A 22512-nucleotide genomic window follows, 5' to 3' on the forward strand; every position below is an offset into this window, starting at 1 on the left:
AGGAAGTCCCTATTGAGTAAAATGAGCATTGATGAATGCAATTATTTACCAGTCTCAAGTCTCCTGTGTTGGACCATAGTTACCATATCATTGGACCAGCCAGCTCGATTGGGCTGGTGTTGACCTTCTGGTAGATAGCAATGTGCTCTTTAGCTAGCAACAGAACCATCACAAATAACCTCTCAATGATCCTACCCCTTTTCCTGGTGGGAATCAGTCCAAATAAACAAACCTTGGGTTAAACCGCATTGATCTGTTTGTTACCTGCAGTTCCCAGGTTTGGCTCTTGATAGGATCTACTTGGCCATTAATTCTTTAAGCACTGTTATGACGGGCAAAAGTGAGAATTCATGGAAGTTCTGTGGCTATGTAGACAAGAACATATCAGGCTGCCCTGGGTCTGCATATCATCCTTCTGTTTTCTCTTAAATGAGAACTACTGATTTACATACTATTGTGATGTGCAGAATGTATTTCAGGCCTTTACCTCTGAAAGGCCTGCCAATTAAGGGCACAAACAGACAAGTATGGTTGCAGGAAACATCCATTAATCATTCTGAGCGCTTTTAAATGAGTACCAGTGGATGGATTTCAAGAGTTGTCTGCACTTCTGTTGGGAAGACTATACTGAAAAAATGGATGCAAAGGAAAACGCAAAATTTAAAAACAAACTTGTAAATTACATCCTGCGCAGAGCATTTAAAAAAGACATGTGCTACGAAATGTGCAATGTTAGCAGCTCATTTACAATAAGAGTATATATGCAAAGTAGCTGAAAAGGCCTGAAATAAATCTTACCACTTAACAACAGAAAGTATCCAGCAACGTTGCATTAAAAGTAGAAAAGTCCAATCTGGGATGAAAATCAAAGCATTTCATTGAAAAGTAAAAAAAAAAAAAATTGGGGTCTGCATTGTGACTGTTTTTCTTTAGAGAAGTGAGAATTAGATATGTATGAAGAAACATGCAGAGACGTGATATATACGTTTTTGACAGAAGTTTGATTGCACAACAAATGCTATAATATTGCTGTGTTTAAAGTGATAATTGCAATGTGCAAGTGCAGAAAGCATATGACTTTAAATGCCACATTGGTGAATAAAGATAGCAACACGGCTGGACAACAAAATTACATTCCTCCCCCAACTGATAAAAAAGGAGATGGATTTCTCCAATGAAATGAAACTCAGGGCCTTTGAAGATGGACTGTAAAACATTCCTGGATCAAAGGACCAAATGGGTTGCTTTTGTTCTCAGAGGCCAGGTTTTGTAGAGGAAAACGCATGCATTATAAAAATGAAGAATAGGTTCTGAGCAGTGATCTGATCTGCAAGTAATCAGATCTTCCCATTTGCCCGGTCCTTCTAAGAAGATGCAATTCACACCTTCGGAGACCTGCAGTCTGGCTAAAGTCACTGAAAGTGGCATTAATCACTCAAGAATAAGGACCTGTGTCAACAAATGGCCTTGGGCAGCCTAATTTCAAAAAGCCTTCTGACTAAGAGTTCCATGCCAACCACATTCTCAGGAGTCATATATGACCCAGCCGTGAGATTCAAAAGGGCTGACATCATATGGCTGTTACCAGGCAGGGGTTTGAATGCCTTTTTGTATTGTTATTCATCCCATCATATGTAAAGAAAAAATGCACTATGTAAATTTTACATATTGGATCACACCTTTGTTTATAGGCTTTGAAGGAAATGTCACAGAAGCATTTTTAAAGAAAATGTTCAGGGTGAAAAGCTCTATCAGCTGAATGTAAAACAATATGTTTCAAAATTGTTTAATTATGCAAATTAGACAAATGTAGATATTCTTGCACATAAACGTTGCTCATTAGTTGTTCATATATCATAGCGTCCGCTTAAGCAAGGCTCTTATGTTGATCTGGGACTAAGATTGTTGTGTTAAAGTATCAGAGAATGAAAAGCATACATCTGTTACACCCACATCACATGTAATGCCGAAATCAGATTCTCGTGATTGGATTCACATGGGTGAGAGCAAATTGAGAAACAAATCAGTTACATGATCTTATATGAGGAGCATGAGGTTTCACACCTCTAAAGCAAGGGGTTTCTACTCTATAAAACTACAAACTTATAGATTTGGGGGATTCAAACTCGCTCATTCACAGATTGACTGGCTGACTGATTGATGGGAAGAAGGAGAGAAGGGAGAATTGGCAAGATCGGAATGGAGAACAGACTACATTGCTTTCCTTTGGACCCATTTTGGATTAGTAGTAGTGCACTTTAAGAGAGACCAGGCTGTGGAGGAAAGATGATCCCATCTTGCTGACTGATCCTCACTTATTAATAGAGGGGAAAATGGAATCAGTTCTTAAGAGGTTGTCCACCTGTCTAAGACATCCAAAAGACATGTGTATGCAAGTATAATGTTGAGTGGACATATAATTCTGAGAGGAAGTATACTCTAAGGGGAATAGATTCAATCCCAGCCCATTTTATTTGTGAAAGTACTGAGGGGGCATATAAATTGACTGTACATCCTGTGAAATTAGTAAACATCTGAGAAGAATAAGTGTTTCTGGAATTATAGATTTGATAAAATAGGTCCCATGGTGTGTTTATGGGGACAATCCCAGACTCCTTCTCTGTGTAATGCACAAGCACAGAAAAAATATTTTGTCAAAATGATACCTCACTGTGAACATACATAGAAAATTAGGCGAATGAAGTAATTCCCTGGTTACATTACCAAGCACAGTTGTTTTACTGGTGCTGACCCACTCATGAAAAGGGTGAAGGGTTAGTAACATCTACCCACTTTTCCCCCATTAAGTTGTCCTTTGAAAATGACAAATGTACACTTTCACACATTAATGCAATAAAGTCACCACTGAAGGGAATCTAGTAAACATAAATATTAAACAAACATTTTCATTTTGCAAATGATTTACATGCAGGAACGTCAAATAGCTAGTCTTTTAAATTTAATTTTCTGGAATGCTGTTTGAGATACTCACAAGTGTATTGGAGAGAGAGGTGGTGTTTATTTTCAATGAACAAGAAGTTTTAGACTGCTATGGGTATCTTGCTTTAATATTCTTTTTTACAAATACAAGCTTAATCTTGAACCCTTATAATTTTTTAATCCATGGTGGATGTGTTTGCAGGGTAAACCAAATGTATAGATGGTGATGAGTGTGTTTACAAACTGCCTACTGCAGCATTTGTTAACCTGCAATATGTAAAAATAACCTGTGCTCAAAATTGTATAAATGTACAACATGTAAATGTATAACCCTCTTGTACCCTCATTGTAACTAAGCTCCCTTCAAGTAACAGTGCCACGATGTCAAGGGCTGTTTGCGCGATATACAAATGTAAACATAAATAAATATATATATATATATATATATACATATACACACACATATATATATATATATATATATATATATATATATTCAAGTACATTTAGCATTTTTTCAGTGTCTGATAAACCTGAAAAACCTAGTCTCATCCACTAGTCCCCGGGGATCTGTCATCCAGGTGGCCAGGACACAGCCATACTTTTTGGATCCAGTTCTTGGGGTTGGACCAGTGCGGGAGGATCACCTGGGTGAGGGGTCTTCGGGCAGTGGGAGTGGGATACCGGATGGTGAGACGCGGTATCCCCTTCCCTGTAACACCTTTACCCCATCCTACCCAGTAGAATATTAAGGCATTCTACATCCCCCCCTTTTTACAACACAAACACTTTCCCACTGACAGCCCGCTCTAAGGGAAAACAGACTAACACCCGAGCCGTGTACTGGACATGTCTCAATACTATAGTCTGGCGAGGTCAGGCAATTATTGACAACCACTCAAATCTGACTTCTATTACACTTCCGCACCGATAAAGGCCATAACACAAGAGCTCACTCTGAGCGAGGCAGCAGTTTCGAGACAGCAGCTGAGTAACAGAGGAAAGGCGACAAAACCAACGGAGATTGCAAGGAGGGAAATTTCCTTGACCTTTTTGACCAGGAACCATCACTTTCCCGAGACCTCTAGAGAAAGTGTAAGACCAGGAAACTATGTTGAAGAATCCTGCATTGTGTTTCAGAGATACCCAGGGCCCTCCCGCTTCAATAATCAAGGCGGGGAGAACCACCAGCCACCGTGGTACCGAGCTTGGCTCCAAGAACAAAGCTGCATCAGTGAAAGCAACACAGTCAGGTAGTTGGGGAGACTGATACAAGACCGTTCTGTGCTGAATCCAAGGTTGCCAGCAGCAACATTGTATGGCGAGCGCTGGAACAAACATTGTTAAAATGCGTGTGATAAGAGATGCAAGTGAATTGAAAAGCTGATGAGTGACTGAACTTTAAAGCAAACTACAATACCTTGTACTGAATGGTCCGGCACTGCGTGGGTGCTCAATCAAAGGTCTCTGTAAGGTATCCAGCTGAGGAGTGACGAAAGGAGATACATTTGATCTGAGCCCGGCGGAGGGAGATCATTTGAAAGTGAATGAATAAATGTGAATCAAAGTGGTCCTTCGACGGGTCAAGCAAAATCCCACACACAGTCGAAAGTCTAGGATTTTGAGGAAATCGAGAAGGTTTGGAAAAATACATGAATCTGGTCCGAGCCTGGCAGAGGGAGAGCAATTTAGGATTTTGTGGGTGTTTGGCAGAGTGTTTGGAGCAGCTATTGAGAGTGGACCATTTTCCCTCACTGAGCACTGTAGTGGACTAACTCGGAGTCTATTGTTTGTTTCTATTACCTGGAGGAGGAGGTACTAGCATCTCAAAAGCACTCGCCACAAGTGGAGCGTGGCAGAGTGTTTGGCAGAGTGTTTGGAGCAGCTATTAAGAGTGGACCATTTCCCCTCACTGAGCACTGTACTGGACTAACTTGGAGTCCATTGTTTGTTTCTATTACCTGGAGGAGGAGGTACTAGAATCTCAGAAACACTCGCCACAAGGAGAGCATGGCAGAGTGTTTGGCAGAGTGTTTGGAGCAGCTATTGAGGGTGGACCATTTCCCCTCACTGAGCACTGTACTGGACTAACTTGTAGTCCATTGTTTGTTTCTATTACCTGGAGGAGGAGGTACTAGCATCTCAAAAACGCTTGCCACAAGCGGATCGTGGCGGAGTGTTTGGCAGAGTGTTTGGAGCAGCTATTGAGAGTGGAACATTTTCCCTCACTTAGCACTTTACTGGACTAACTTGGAGTCCACTGTTTGTTTCTATTACCTGGAGGAGGAGGCACTAGCATCTCAAAATCACTCGCCACAAGCGGAGCGTGGTGGAGTGTTTGGCAGAGTGTTTGGAGCAGCTATTGAGAGTGGACCATTTTCCCTCACTGAGCACTGTAGTAGGCTAACTTGGAGTCCATTGTTTGTTTTTATTACCTGTAGGAGGAGGTACTAGCATCTCAAAAGCACTCGCCACAAGCGGAGTGTTTGGCAGAGTGTTTGGAGCAGCTATTGAGAGTGGGCCATTTTCCCTCACTGAGCACTGTACTGGACTACCTTGGAGTCCATTGTTTGTTTCTATTACCTGGAGGAGGAGGTACTAGCATCTCAAAAGCACTCGCCACAAGCAGAGCGTGGCGGAGTGTTTGGCAGAGTGTTCGGCAGTAGTGGAGCTGACCCGTCGACTCTGGGATAGTACCCAGTTGGACAGTCTGGTAGAACACTGCCACTGCTGCTCTTGTTGTTAAGGTTGTCGGGTAAACCTATTGGAGGTAAGCACATATTGCATGCCTGCCGTAATCTGCCGCCCCACCGACTCTCTGCGCTAGATTTGGATAACGACTCATTCCTTCAACTTTGTTATGCACTTCAAAACAGCGCAGTCCCCACTGTTACAATTTACAAACCTAGGGATTTGTATCCTGAGGTGGTTTTGGTCACTGATCAGCTGGATGGTGGTGTGGGACCTAATACAAAGAAGGCCCCTGCAGTTTTGGGGCCCCTCTGCTCCCCTCCTGTACAGACTGTCCCAGAGCCACCCAGGCTTCCATCACGCCACATATGGGTGTTGGTAGCTCAGCTTTTCCTGACTTGCCAAGATCTCTGCTTGTACCAATACTTCCACCTTGCACTTAGAGGCTATCGGCAAGCCCTAATTTGCTGTATGAGACCCAGACTAATCTTGACCCTGAACCTGATGACTATAGTGTGGATAATAGCTCCTCCACACCTCAGAGTGTTAGTATTTTGCACTTTGCGGTAACAATTTTGCTTAAACTGTGTGGAGCGATGCATGAGGATGTAAAAAAACAGGGCTCTGCTATTGTTACCCTGAACGAATTGCTCTCTAGCCAAAAGGGACTGGGCCTTCAGTTGCCCTTAAACCCCAAGGCTAAGGGAAAACAAGGGAAGGGGACTCGGGTGAATACCCACTCTCCTCGTGGTGATGCGCTACGAACTCCTGCGCGAGCCATCGAGGAGGTGGGATCGCTGTTAGTACTCTTCCGACCGGCACAGAGGATACTGCGAGCCCTGTTAATCCTTTTCCCTTGAGGGAAGAGATTTGTATGGCTAAAAGATTACAAATTAAAAACATGAGATCAAAAAAGAACTTGGTCACCACTGAAGCAAGTGTCATCGCAGTGGACACTCAACCTCTCAACTCCACTCTCCCCATAGGAAAAATAAACCTCTCCAAAAAACAACGTAAAAGAGTGGCACGTAGAAAACGGAGGTCTGCTCAGTCAGTGGGAACGCTGACAAGCTGGTTGGTTGGGGACGTACCGGACAATGAACAGGTCTGACCCACTCCCCGTGATGAACAGAGCATTAGCAAAGCCCCATCTTGCTCTGGAAGACTAGTTATATTTCAAACCCCGGCTTCCAAGGGAGACCGTGGTCGTCCGGCGGGTGGACTCATGCTTGGAATCAGAAACCAGTATAATCCTAAAGCAATTGTACTGGGCCCTCCTGGAGGTAATCTCGTAGCAGTTGAAATTGCTATTCCCGTCAAGGGATTGCAGTATATGAACCTTTTGTTGGTGACTATCTACGACCCCCCGGAGGAGAAATCACAGAGGGACTGTTTGAGGAACTCGACAACATATTGCTACGGTGGAGCACATCCTCCTCAGACAATGCTGTCCTCATATGTGGTGATTGGAACGCCAGGTGTGTCGACCGTGAAGGAGGGAGTATCTTCCCAAACGTATTTGAATGTTGTACAATGATCTTGTACAATGACTATATGATCTTATTAAGAACAAGAACATCTGTAAAGCTAAGCAGCTGATACTACAGGCACGCAAGTTCACTGGGGGGCACGCAGGATTCTCCATGGCTGGAATCCTCCTGCTTTACAAGCAATGTTTTGTCCCTGCATTGCTGTATGGACTTGATGCCCTGGCCATGCAGGATTTTGCTTGATTGAATGTCCTTGAAGGCCTATACTGGCGGGCGATGTTGAACATGGGACCATCTTGTTCTATGGAATACTTGCGCTTGGAATTGGGTCTCATCTCCTTGGGTGGTATGGCAAGTAGGGCAAGATGATGCTTTTACCTTAAATCCCGCTCCAAACCAGGATTTGATGAAATTAGTTGGACCTATAATCCTAGCCGGGGCACCCCATATATACACTTAAAAAAATCCTTTGTGAAAAAAGTTTGATAGATGGGACTGAAAAGAAGCAGACAAAGGGGGCAATATTGTCATCCTTTACAAAACCGACTATATTAAAATGGCTATGGAACACCTGTCCACCCCTGGCTTCTATAAAAAACTGATAGGTAACCCAACAGGCCAAACTTTGTGTGAACTTCAGAATTTGCTTCAATACTGGTATAGCCAAGGCTTATTGTCCGATGAAGAGAAAGCTTTCCTTATGGTATCCAAACCATTAATGCCAACAATTTATTTTTTGCCGAAGGTTCACAAACCGTTTCTGGAATTACCAGCTGTTAGACCTATAATGAGTGGGCAAGGAGGGGCCACAGAAGCACTAGCTGATTACGTCGACAGCAGTATCAAAACTTTAGTGCCTGCTATTCCGGCATACTTGAAAGACACTACTCACACCTTACAGTCCTTATCGAAAATTACCTGGAAACCAACATATTACTTGGCAACCCTAGATGTCACAGCCCTGTATACATCTATCCCCCACACTTTAGCCTTGGAGACTTTGGACTTCAGTTTCAGAACCTTCTCAGCATCCCATCATGCACATGTGCAGTTACTCCAAAACTTCTTGGACTTTACCTTAAGCCACAAGCCTCATTACGACCCAGGCGGTAAGGGGTTAACGGCAGCGTTAACAGCGCCGACCCTTACCGCCTGAGTACGAGGTCCCTTAGCGCCATGGCGCTTTTAACACCTGCTTTTAGCAGGTGTTAAAATCCATGGCGCTAAGGGACCATGGAGTTAATTACGCCACCGTAATTTACGGTGGCGTAATTAACGCCTTCCCCACTCCCATTATACCCTATGGGGCAAAAATGGGAATGGGGAAGGGTAAATGGGGATTGGGGACTTACCGCCCCGCCAAGGTCGGAATGGGGCGGTAAGTCCGCCAACCACCATGGCGTAAACGTAGTTTACGCCATGGTGGTAAAGTCACGGCCCAGGCGGTAACTTACCGCCTGGGTCGTAATGAGGCCCATTGAGTTCATCTTTAATGGTGAATACTACTCTCAGACTAAGGGCATAGCCATGGGGGCTAAATATGCCCCGTCATTAGCTAATCTATTTATGGCCTACTTTGAAGAGAAATACATTTTCAATAACAACCCTTACAAACATCATCTCCTGGAAAAGGTATATGGACAATGTTTTAGCGATTTGGGAAGGGAGTCAGGAAGACTTCGAATCTTTTCTTCTTTACCTCAATGACAATACCTTTGACATTCATTTTACATCACATTTGGATGCTAATGCAATAGTGTTCCTAGATCTAGAAATAAACATTGAGCAGAACGCTATCCAGACTAACACGCACAGAAAGCAAACAGCAGTGAACTCTATTCTACATGCTGCTAACAGCCATAGACGCAGTGTTATCCAAAATATACCAAGGGGAGAATTTCTCAGATCAAAAAGTAACTGTAGCCAAGAAACATCATATAACATAGAATATGTCATGTATCGGCGAGGGTGGCGGATTTGGGACCGCTGGCGCTATGGTCTGCCATAGCTAGTTCCATTACGTTTTTCCTCTTGCGGGTGTTATCGGTCTAGTGTTTGCACGCGCATGTACCCGGAGGTATTTATTCAGCTGCTTCCGGGTTACGGGCGCATTGCAACGTTGCCTTGTTACCCACCCGTGTTGCCGTCGCTCTCGCTGTGTTTTGTTTTTCCCGTTTCGGACCTCGTGTTCGTTATCACCATCTCCTCTCCCGTTCTCCTCCGGGAGCCCTCTTACCGTCTTTTCCACTCACTTGCTCCTCCTATACTCGCTCCTTCTCTCTCACTCTCTCTTTTGTTCCACTTCTTCCCTTTTCTCCCTATTCGCCTCTTAGTCATTGCCCCTCTCTAGTCTCTCCCTCTTTCCCTGCCTTCGTCCTCCTTCTTTCCTTTACCCTTGTCTTCCGCCTTGTACTCATTAGCCAGCCCGTGTACCAGACCTTTGCCTGCCTTTTCGGATTGATCCTGCTACGTACCTTGTACTCTTCAGCCAGCCCGTGTACCAGACCTCTGCCTACCTTTTCAGATTACCTCTGCCACCTACCTTGTACTTGTCAGCCAGCCCGTGTACCAGACCTCTGCCTGCCTTTTCGGATTGCCTCTGCCACGTACCTTGTACTCATCAGCCAACCCGTGTATCAGACCTCTGCCTGCCTTTTCGGATTACCTCTGCCGCTTTCATCCTACCGTTGGTTCCACTTCGTCTGCTGGTCCACACAAGCCTGTTCCACGACCACTGCGTGGAAGTCTCTCAAGGTTTTTTTTATGCCGTTGGCTTTTTCCCCTATCTGGACGTTCCCGGAGGTTTAACCCCCATCACACCTGTTACGGTGGCATCCTTCCGTGGACGTCCCTATCTAGATAAAAAAAAATAGAGACCCAAAAGCGACGAGAAGAGGAAAACCAAGAAGAAGGACAAAGGTGAGGAGCTTGGGGAGGGTGGTGAGACGGAATCTTCTTGAGAAGGAGAGGATATTACAGACCCCTTTGACAGTTTGCAACGCCACCAAGAACCCAGTATGGCAACACCACAACAAGTTCAGAAACTTGTTGCTGCAGTACAAGGCCTGAACTTGGAAGTACAGAATCTCAAGGCCGCTAATACAGCATTACAGCAACGTATGACGGAGAGAGAACGACCCTCTACAGACCTTCCTTCGCTCCCTTTGGTATCTGGCAAGTTTGATGGATCACCAAAGAGAGTTAAAGAATTTTTGGATGCCTGTAATCTTCACTTCTCTTTTCGTCCTCAAACCTTTGTGTCAGACCATGCCAAAGTGGGGTTTATGATTACCCATATGACGGGTAACGCTCTGGCATGGGCCACCCCTCTTGTGAATCAGCCCGATCCAGTTCGGCAGGATTATAGCGCTTTCAAGACCCTCTTACAGCAAACCTTTTTGCGCACAGAAAGTACGTTTCTAGCATCGGAAGACCTTCTGGACATCCGACAGGGGAATTCTGACCTGTTGACATATATCACCACCTTTAAACAAGTAGCAGCTGAAGCAGGATGGCAGGAGCAGGCTCAATATGCCATCTTTTGGCAGGGATTGAGAGAGGATCTCAAGGATGAGCTGGCCTGTATCACTCGACCAACCTCGTTTGCCAACCTCATCACTGCAACCCTTCGGATATACTTCTGACTGTCGGAACGCCAGGCTGAAAAGAAGAAGACCAAGTTCTTTGGGCCCCCTCCCCAGGAAACCCATCCTCCTACGTCCGTGCCTTCCTCACGCCAAGGAAAAGAAGAACCAATGAAAATCGGTACAGCTCGAGCTCCGCTCACCCCGGAAGAACGTAAGAGACGTAGGGATGGCAGTTTATGCATGTATTGTGGAGCATCCACTCACTTATTACGGGATTGTCCAGACGTTCCTCGCAGACGGTCGGGAAACGATCGCCCTCGGTAAGTATTAGGACTCATTTCCGAGGGGCCATTCCAAGTCCTTACACAACCTTTCGGTATCCTCCTCGGAGATACCTGAAGATTCTCGTCTCATGGTACTTTCTGTAACCCTCAAACTAGGAACCACTGAAATAACCTCCCATGCCTTACTCGACTGTGGAGTGGCCGGTAACTTTATTGATACCCTGTGGGCGGAACAAAAGGGTATTAACCGTGTCGCAAAACAAGAAGACCAGAAGGTGGAAGGTGTCGATGGGGAACCTTTAAGTTCTGGGCTGATTACCCACACCACGTAAGAACTCACCCTATCCATTCAACAGCATTCTGAAAAGATTGTCTTTGACATAATTCGTGCAGTCCACTTTCCCCTTATTTTGGGGATTGGTTGGCTACGAAAACACAACCCTCACATTGACTGGACAAAGAACCTACTAAGCTTCCAATCTAAATTCCGCAAGACGGAATGTCTACTGGAGCCAAGATATGAAACAGTTAAGACCACAAGTAGCTGTGAACCCAGAGCCGTCCATTGTCTACCGCACCATCTCAAGGAATTTGCGAGGTAGTTACTGAGAAGATTCCCATAGAACTACCTACACACCGACCGGAAGATTGTTGCATCGACCTCACTCCCGGAGCACTGGTGCCCTTCTGCAGGATGTTTCCTCTATTCCTGGATGAAAGACGTTATCTCAGAGAGTACCTGGATAACAACTTAGCCAATGGACTGATTAGGCCTTCGAAATCTCCAGCAGGAGCCTCATTATTCTTTATCCCCAAGAAGGAGCACAGGAATTGCGTCCCTGTATAGACTATTGGGGCTTGAACAAGGTAACCATTAAGGACCGTTACCCGATGCCCCTGATAACGGAGATTATTCAAGCCGTCCAGGTGCCACCATGTTCACCAAACTTGATCTACGGAATGCCTATCATCTGCTCTGCATTCAGACTGGTGACGAGTGGAAAACGGCATTCAGGACTCTGTTTGGGCTTTTTGAGTATCAGGTGATGCCTTTTGGGTTAGTCAACGCCCCTTCAATCTTCCAATGCTTTATGGACCGTCTTTTTTCCGATTTGCTGTGCCATACCACCATTGTATATCTCGATGATATTCTGGTGTTTTCCAACACATCAGAAGAACACGAAGAACATGTTAAGGAAGTCTTCTGAAGATTAAGAGACAATCATCTCTCTGTCAAACTCAACAAATGTGTGTTCTCTGCCACTTCCATTCCCTATTTGGGATTCATCCTCCCCAGTCAAGGAATGTCTATGGGCCCCCGCAAGGTGACTTCGATTTTGGAGTGGCCGTCACCTAAATCCGTCAAAGAGATTCAAAGGTTTCTTGGCCTAGCGAACTTTTATCGGAAGTTCATCTCCAATTTCTCCCAGAAGATCTTACCTATCACGACTCTTCTCAAGAAGTCGTCGGCCCCTTTCAGATGGTCTACAGAAGCTGAAGATAGTTTTCGCAGTCTCAAAGAAGCCTTTTGTACCGCTCCCATTCTCCTCCAGCCAGATCAAGGTCTACCCTTTATCTTAGAGACGGATTCCTCGGCTGCTGCGATTGGGGCGGTCTTGTTGCAGGAACATCAAGGCTTGGAACATCCCATCTCATATTTTTCAAAAACTCTAAATGCCAGCCAAAAGAATTATTCTGTTATTGAACGCGAATTGTTAGCCATGAAATCGGCCTGTCTTGAGTGGCGCCATTTACTGCAGGGAGGCGAACACCCTTTCACCATCCGGACCGACCACAAAAACCTACAAGTCCTAAGACAGTATGAATGCTACAACACTCGTCAAGCACGATGGGCTCACTTTTTTGCTCAATTTGATTTTGTCATCACTTACATACCCGGTAACCAGAACTTGGTGGCAGATTCCCTTTCTCGCCGGTGCGACTACATGTCCAAATCAGAAACCTCCCGAGAATTGATGTTTCCTCTAACCAAGTGTATCGGAATGCTCTCTACATTCTTGAGACAGGTTAGAGATGCTTCTGGGGAACAATTCGAAGAGGACCAACATCCCAAGGACATCAATTATAACATCAGAGACGGCCTCTCCCTAGTAAGAGGTAAACTTTATTTACCCACGCAAGACCTCTGGAAGATAGCTTTAACTTGGTGTCATGATTCCAAGATAGCAGGACATAGAGGTGGCAAGGGCACCTTAGAGTATCTACAAAGACATTTCTACTGGCCTGGTATGCAAGAAGATGTCATTCATTATGTACAGTCCTGTACTGTTTGTCTTCGTAACAAGAATTCACACCAAAAGCCTGTAGGGTCCTTGGAACCCTGTGCGGTTCCCGTCAGCCCCTGGAGTACCATCTCGACCGATTTCATCGTTGAGTTGCCCCGATCTCAAGGATGTACATGCATCATGGTGGTGGTAGATTCTTTTTCCAAACTGGCTCACTTCTCCCCCTTGCCGGGGGTGCCGTCTGCAACCGAAATGGCAGAGGTGTTCTTGAAAGACATCTTTCGTCTCCACGGGATACCTACAAGAATCATCTCGGATCGGGGAAGTCAATACACTTCCCGGTTTTGGAAAGACTTCTGTGGAAGGTTGGGAGTAGAGAGAGCTTTGACGTCTGGGTTACACCCTCAATCAAATGGACAGACAGAACATCTCAATGGAACCCTTGAACAATATTTACGATGCTTCGTAAACCACCAGCAGGACAATTGGTTCTCACTATTACCTTTAGCTGAGTTTTCTTATAATAACTCTGTTCACTCGGCTCTTGGTATGAGTCCTTTTTTCTGCACCTATGGCTATCACCCATGTTCGATCTTGCCCATTTCTGACTTTCCCTCCGATCTACTCTCTGCGGATTCCTCACTCGCCCTTCTTCGAGAAGTCCATGAGAAGGCTAGCAAAGGTCTCAGTGAGGCTCAAGAGCGCTACAAGACACAAGCCGACAAGCACCAACGACCTGTCCCTGGGTGGGAAGTAGGATCTCGGGTCATGCTGTCTACAAGATACTTACCTAGATGGACTCACCCCTCCAAGCTATCCCCTAGGTTCATAGGACCATACAAGATCACACAGGTGATCAATCCGGTAGCCTTTCGATTAAGACTCCCCATAGGTCTTCGTCGAGTACACCCGGTCTTCCATGCTTCTCAATTGAAACCTTTTCATGAGGATACGTGGTCTCGCCATCCCAAGAGTACTCCTTTACCCTCAGATTCCACCCAGGAGGAGTATGAAGTTGACCAGATCTGCGATTCAAGGTATCGCAGAGGTAGACTGGAGTATCTTGTGCGGTGGAAAGGATTTCCCTGGTCAGAAAATTCCTGGGAACCTACCTCTCATATCAATGCCCCTCTCCTAGTACGTAAATTCCATTTCCATCATCCCGGCAAGCCCGGGGGAGGGCACCTTAGGAGGGGGCATACTGTCATGTCTCGGCGAGGGTGGCGGATTTGGGACCGCTGGCGCTATGGTCCGCCATAGCTAGTTCCATTACGTTCTTCCTCTTGCGGGTGTTATCAGTCTAGTGTTTGCACACGCACATACCCGGAGGTATTTATTCAGCCGCTTCTGGGTTACGGGCGCTTTGCAACGTTGCCTGGTTACCCACCCGTGTTGCCGTCCCTCTCGCGGTGTCTTGTTTTTCCCATTTCCGACCTCGCGTCCGTTATCACCCTCTCCTCTCCCGCTCTCCTCCGGCAGCCCTCTTACCTTCTTTTCCACTCACTTGCTCCTCCTATACTCGCTCCTTCCCTCTCACTCTCTCTTTCGTTCCGCTTCTTCCCTTTTCTCCCTATTCGCCTCTTAGTCATTGCCCCTCTCTAGTCTCTCCCTCTTTCCCTGCCTTCGTCCTCCTTCTTTCCTTTACCCTTGTCTTCCGCCTTGTACTCATTAGCCAGCCTGTGTACCAGACCTTTGCCTGCCTTTTCGGATTGCTCCTGCTACGTACCTTGTACTCTTCAGCCAGCCCGTGTACAAGACCTCTGCCTACCTTTTCGGATTACCTCTGCCACCTACCTTGTACTTGTCAGCCAGCCCGTGTACCAGACCTCTGCCTGCCTTTTCGGATTGCCTCTGCCATGTACCTTGTACTCATCAGCCAGCCCGTGTACAAGACCTCTGCCTACCTTTTCGGATTACCTCTGCCACCTACCTTGTACTTGTCAGCCAGCCCGTGTACCAGACCTCTGCCTGCCTTTTCGGATTACCTCTGCCGCTTTCATCCTACCGTTGGTTCCACTTCATCTGCTGGTCCACACAAGCCTGTTCCACGACCACTACGTAGAAGTCTCTCAAGGGTTTTTTTTTAATGCCGTTGGCTTTTTCTCCTATCTGGACGTTCCTGGAGGTTTAACCCCCGTCACACCTGTTACAGTGGCATGGTGGCATCCTTCCGTGGACGTCCCTATCTACATAAAAAAAAGGAAAGACCCAAAAGCGACGAGAAGAGGAAAACCAAGAAGAAGGACAAAAGTGAGGAGCTTGGGGAGGGTGGTGAGACGCAATCTTCTTGTGAAGGAGAGGATATTACAGACCCCTTTGACAGAATGTAAGTCAATTGCAAATAGATTTCAGGAAAGAGGGTACTCCAAAAAACTAATTAGACAAATTATTGTATCCTTAGAAACAACTGACAGGAACAAACTTTTGGAAGATAAGGCCAAATTGGATAAAATAACTCACCCTAAAAATGTGAGTTTTATCACCAAATATTCACAAAACAGAAAATTTCTGCATCATATTCTTCAAAAGCATTGGCATATATTGCTCTAGGATCCAGATTTGACCAATTACCTTGCAGAGCGACCAAACATTATTTTTACAAAAGCTACCACTTTAAAGAATCTCCTGAGTCCCTCTTTTCTAAAACCTGATACAATTAGACAGGATAATTGGCTCGCGGCGAGCACCAAGCGGTCAGGATTCTACAAATGTGGCTCTTGTAATTTTTGCCAATATGCTTTATCACCCACCAAGGAATTTGTCTGCCATGGAGGACTCAAAGTCATAATACGGAATTTCATTAATTGTCGATCAAAATATGTGATCTATGGCATCCAATGTGTGTGCAAGAAAATGTACATTGGGAGTACAATCCGAGAAGTCCGTTTTCGGATACGTGAACACTTGCATTACCTCAACAGTCAAGATACCAGACTACCACTAGCCATGCATTGGCAAAAGTATCACCAGGAGGACAATGCTAAAGACATCAAATTTATCGGTCTTCTCCAGATTCAACCACATTTGAGAGGTGGCGACAGAGAGCTGATGCTACGGCAACAGGAAGCAAGACTAACATGCAAATTATGCTGTCTTTCGCTGGGTTTACATCAGGAACATGAGCTCAATGTTTTTCTATAGATCATAAGAATATTTTTTCTCGAATGCTGGAGCAAACTATTATATGTATGACATATTGCCGGTAGGTTTTCAGCTGACCATTGCACAAAGCATTCAATATATATATATATATATATATATATATATATATATATATATATATATATATATATATATATTTCTGTAGCCCCAGCAGCCTAAGTACTATACAACAGAGCATCTGACCAGACAACTTTTCACAAGTAAGACTAATAGGGTTTGCACTTCGAGACAGCAGTTGTTTAGCTATAGAAGTTAGACCCTTTCACATCCCGCCCTACCAGGTACCATATTTAATATTTATGTCAGTAACTCTTTACACTTTAGAAATTCATCCGTATTGAGCGTGCACGAACCTGCATGTAACATTATATTTTAAATAAATACGGGTTGTCGGGTATATAACAGCTTCTTCCAAATACGAGCATACGTTACATATGTGGTTTAGAATCATGTGTTACTCACAGATTCAAATTTGCCAGAAAATATACAATGTAGACCGTCACAATATAAAGCCTTGTAATCTTTAGTTGCCTTTCACAAAGACCTTCCGGGTACACTGATCAGTTGCCTAGCAATGGCGGCCACGTGACCAGTCACCTGACCGGACACTTGCCATTGCCTAGAAACATAGTTAGCTTGCCGATAAAGTTCCACTGCCCGACGGCGTCCGACATTGAGCACGCGTCTCCCAGATACTTGCCGGTGAGTGCAATACAATCGCTAACATAACGACTACTTTTCCCAGGAATTAGCAGACATGAGAGTGCTTGATATTAAATAGGATATTGTTTGTTTTTATCATAGATTAACGGCCATATAAATCTGTTAGAGGGAAACCAGTCCATGTAATTACAGAATCAGCAAAGTGGCTGACAACCAAGGATAGCGAAATAACGCGCAGGTAAATGGAAGTTTGTATAACTTGTTAAAAATAGCTAATAATCATTCCTGCCACTACAATCAAATATATAAAATGTAGTGGAAGCTTAATGTGATCAACTGAACCTCTCCACTTTTCCAGATACTTTAATTAACGTGTGAACTTGTGGTGGTAGACAAGAATTTTCCATTTGAATATACCTCAACTGAAACGCTAGAAGATGGTAACCCATAAGCTCCACCGTTAGGTAACTATAATAACTACCCTACACCTAAACCTGCTGTGCTCACAGTGCTAAACCAATAGTTTGAATTTTGATTTACAGTTGACAACTCTAAATGGTATAATTGCACAAGTTTTGTGTTAAATCAATCCCCGAAAAAAAGGGTCACACTTCTAATGATTTTCCTTTTTATGTTTTGTTTTCCCACTCCCCTCCCCTTTGCCTTTTTCTCTCCTCCATCTGTTTCATAGACATATGAAAGGATAAAGTGTTGGAACTATATCTGATGAAACGATATTGTGGTGCAATTACTTTCAGGAAATGAAAATGATAAAATGTGTGAACGTTATCTTCCTGTTTTTGGATTAACATTTAAGGTATAACTGTTACACTAATTAGACATTCGCCCTGAAGACGACCTATTGTTTGGGGTCGAAACACGTGTTGGCGTGTCATTGTGTCGTTGTGTTCTTTATAATATGGCGTGTTACTGTGCTCTTTATAGCTTCTAAAAACACATGGTATAGATTGTGTCACTTATAAAATGGGCTATAATGTGTTGTAAGAAATGACATTATTGTGACAACTACTATATGGGCTGTTTTGTTGTTTGAAGAAATATGTATCTGTATGAACAAATAATACAAAAAGCAGCATATTGTTGATCTGTATGTACATTAATACAGACAAAAGCCATGCTAAACGGGAACTAAGTGTCCATCTCTTTTTCTTTACTCTTCTATTGAGACATTATTTCAGGAAATATATGAATTTATTAAGTTAAATGTGAGGAAAGCGCACAGTCTGTGAGGTTAGTGCCTTTCCCCAAACTTCAATTGTATATAGGCGGTAGTGGAAAATCGCCTAACTCACCCCACGGCTGCAGCCAGCCTTAAACTTACTCACACACAAGATATTGTGGTTACCCTAAAGCTCAGATGTGCGCACACCCATAAAGGAGATCTCGTGTTTCCACACTCTATAAAGACTCACATGAGAAGTTGTATAAGTAAAAATCCTGAGTAAGAAAGGAACTTTTATGTGTTGCGGTGTTGCGCCAGGCTCTATGCAAAAAGAGACTTTGAATGACAAAGAAGACCCTGATGTTGAATTCTTGAACTGCATCCTCGTGCTAGAGAAGCCAGAGAGTGTGTTAAGCTCGAGTGTGCCTCCTTGTCCCGTGCTAAAAATGTGGGCAAGGGAAGCCAATGGCTTGAAGATCCTAGCATATAATTTCTTGAACACATCTTTCTTTTGCATAACATTGTTTCCCACACTATTTGCGTTTAGAAGTAAGGATTGTCAATAGGTTTATTAGTATAGGCCCTTTTATTTTGACAAGACACCACTAGGACAGCGTTATTATCATTCAAGGGTCGTAGCTTGCTCCCTTCTTTAGATTTAGGATTAGATAGGTATTTTTCAAACCCAGTTGAGGTTCTATAAACACACTTGAACTGTGATCACGTGTGTCTGTCATATTGATTGATACCATGCCTTCCTTACAGTTGCAGTAACCATTGACATTGTGATTTCATAGGTGTAAAGTGTACTGCACCCACCAGGCGTCCTTAGCGGGTCCCGCAAGGAGACCAGCATGCTAATAACGAGTCTGTTAATAACGGGCCTGTTATTAGCATGCTCCCCATTCCCATTGAGCCCTATGGGGGCTCGAATGGGAATGGGGATGTTCAGGGTCTGGGTTTCTTGAATGAGGAATTACCAGGCCCTCCAAGGTCTGAATGGCCCGGTAATTCGTCGTTCAAGGAACCTGGACCCGGTAAGAGGGTAGCCATACCACATATAGCGGCATGGTTACCTCCTACCATGTAATGAGGCCCTTAATGTTGCTTTCTATCAGAGAAAAGCAATCACCATGGCTGCACACCTTTAGCACTGCAAATGGTGCTTTCTTTTGTGTGAATAGCTGCTTTTAGGATGTGCTATGACTTATTGAATCAGCTGTTTACAGAATCTTATGGCAGTAATTAACAGGCATTACTGTAACCCTGTTATTCTTAAGGTTTTGGAGGGGTTCTTCAAACCTGAGTTAATCTGAAGTGTTTAGAGTTTGGTGTAAGAAATTAATCCACAGTTCCTTGCAGAAATAAAAAAACAATAGGATATCAAATGGCGCTACAAAAGGACTTTAAGGCATCAACAGAAAGAGTGGCTTACCACGATTCCCATATACAATAGGTGAAATTCATAAATGTGTACTAGAAAAGGTGTCATGGAAACAGTGTAGAATAGGACAGTGAAGTCTTTATAATGCTTACATTGGCTGGGAACATTCCTGCAAATTACAAACTCGCCGAATTGGCTTCAACTTCTGGATGGATTCACAGTAGCTCCGATGAACCATTTTGTGATCAGTCTTCCTTCGACATCCATATTTGGTAAACTGGGAGCCTTAAAAAACATAGGTTTGTCTTTAGGGTTTATTTCTAATGTACAGATAACAAGATTATATAATATATGCAAACTGTCAGACAATATTTCTTTTATCCCATATATTTTTGGGGGCTAACTAAAAGAATCATTGAAGAATACAGCAATAGGAGATTAGGTCATTTTTCAAAATATTTGAAATGGAATTCGTCATACAAACCCACAGAGTGACAGAGAGTGAACGAGAGAGAGAGAGAGAGAGAGAGAGAGAGAGAGAGAGTATCCAAGGTAATGTGAGGGAGACTGCATGATAGCTTGTGAGAGAAAGAATGTGTGTGTGTGGCTTTGTGTATGTGACTGTTCAAGGGAATTTTATTTTTACACTAGCTTTTCCATTTCACCTACCCACACTTTTCCACATCTAGTTATTCAACCACACCACACATATTAGCACCAAAAAAGACAAAACCTGAGCTATAGGTTGTTTTTGTTCAGAATATTTTTATTTGATTTCAGCTGATGAATACAAGATTAACAAGAATACAAACAGTTGGACTTTTTAGAATACAAATCCCCCCACATTTCCCCTCAACAATTCATCAGTACTGTACACTCATTAGCTTACATTGACAGCAACTAAGTCAAACCATTGACAATGCTAAATTCATTATACGATTTCAATTCATTATCAGAGGGCTGTAGGGGGAAATAGCGGGGAAGCAGGAAGGAAAATAATAAGAAAAGGAAGAAGGGGAAAGATGAAAAGAAAGAAGGAGAAGAGAAGAAGCAGAGAATAAAAAGAAGGGGAAAAAGTTGAATTCATTGGGTCCGTCATCCATATTAAAATTCATAAGTCTAAAGTCCTTGGAGCAACATCACCTATCAAAAGTTCATAATAATGATTTCATTGGGTCAGCATCGTACAATAAGGGTTCATAAACGTGACATCTGCAGTCCTACTACGGGTTCATAAAGTGCTTCAGCAGCTCCGGTTGAAAGAACATCTGCTCTCTGTCAGAAACGTATTCTAGGAAAGGGTCCCAGGACTTCTGGAATTTTGGGAGCTTACCTTCCAATATGGCTGTAAGTTTTTCGAGACCCAATAGCTCCCATAGTTTAATCCACCAATAGGCAGACTGCGGGCCCTCCATCGACTTCCAGAATCGGGCTCTAGTAATACGAGCGGCAGTGAACAGATGCGAGATCAAAATTGCCCTATGCCCCGACATAGGAAAGGACCCATCCTCTGATACGTCCCCTAACAGGATCACTCTTGGTTCCATAGGGAGCAAAGAGCCTGTGATGTCCTTAATTTTCGATCTAATCTCCAACCAAAATGTATGTATAACCGGGCAATGCCACCACATATGAGCCAAGTCACCCCGCTCCCCGCAACCATGTCAACACGAGTCTGGGTATTCCGGGTAAATTGAGTGGAGTCTACTTGGGGGCAAGTACCACCTAAAGCAAATTTTGATGGCACTTTCTTTCACAAGCGTGCAGCGGGAACTAGTTTGAGCTCTGCGCCAAATCCGCTGCCAGGAGTCATCCGCAACACTCTATAGGTTGGTTTATTGATGGTTATGTTTGACTGACAAATTTATGTTTACGGTGACACAGTCATAAACTGATGCCATTACACTGAGCTTCTCCTTGGAGTATTTGAAGAATAAAACAGGGATATTTCTCAGTTGAGTATTAAGATTTGGCGGCATCTTGATCTTGGGAGAAAATATATAAATAAAGGATTTCTCAAGGTGCATGGACCTGTAGCAGCTTGGTAGCAGCATGTGAGCCTAACATAACACAAATAAATAACCAGATTATCATGCTGGATCTTGTTTTTTTACTGCATATTACTTTCAACCATTTTCCATAAAATATTGCTTGTCATATGAAACCTGTAGGGACTCAGCTCTCTGGCAGATGTGGATGGGTGGAGGAGAGCATCAAGAGGAAGCGGGTGCAGCTGAAAAGCACTTTTAAAGAAGCAAATGATGTTGTGGGAGATGCATTTTACTGCAGCACTGCCCCAAAATACATGATGATGGTCACCTGACCCCTCCACCCCACATCCCGTTGGTCCTGTACCTGCTCCACTGGCAGAATGACCCTTTGACGAGCATGTACTCTACACACATCATTATAATACGAATTACTCCAAACAAGTATAACATTAATACATTGGTACATGCTCATGAAGTTGAATAATCCAATCTATACACTAATAAGATTCATTGAATGCCCCATAGAATTTACAGCGAGGTAAATGATTTACATTTCATCAAGAACAAATCAAAGCATGTTTGACATCTCATAATTTACTTCCAGTCAAATTCTTCTGTGCTTGCTTTGGCATATAAAATGTAAAACCCTTCTCCTGTACCAAAAAGAAAATTAATTGAGTAACTTGAGTGCCACACCTGGCTGCGTTGTTTAGTAAAGAACCGATGACCTCTCATAAGCTCAATAGTGCCGTGCAAGTTTCAACTACTTCCCCTTCCACACACAGGTCATCCTCCAAAGGCTTTCACCAAACCAACAGCGACATCTGAAAAGAGCATAGAATCACATCAGACCTGAAAATCCCCTTCACTCTCACCTGCTGAGGAATTGGA

The 22512-nt window shown here is 43.8% G+C and overlaps 1 protein-coding gene across 2 annotated transcripts in view; it reads right to left on the reverse strand.

Annotated features, from left to right (window-relative positions):
* ADAMTS2 (ADAM metallopeptidase with thrombospondin type 1 motif 2) overlaps nt 1–22512 on the reverse strand; it is a 2237498-nt gene that overhangs the window by 327170 nt on the left and 1887816 nt on the right. For both annotated transcript variants that reach the window (XM_069652661.1, XM_069652662.1), the window contains one exon: nt 19783–19915. In XM_069652661.1, the coding sequence (XP_069508762.1) occupies nt 19783–19915 (133 nt within the window). The remainder of the gene's footprint in view (nt 1–19782; nt 19916–22512) is intronic.

The sequence above is a fragment of the Ambystoma mexicanum genome, chromosome 3p (genome assembly GCF_040938575.1).
Source record: "Ambystoma mexicanum isolate Mex_15411 chromosome 3p, UKY_AmexF1_1, whole genome shotgun sequence".
NCBI classification, from domain to species: domain Eukaryota; kingdom Metazoa; phylum Chordata; class Amphibia; order Caudata; family Ambystomatidae; genus Ambystoma; species Ambystoma mexicanum.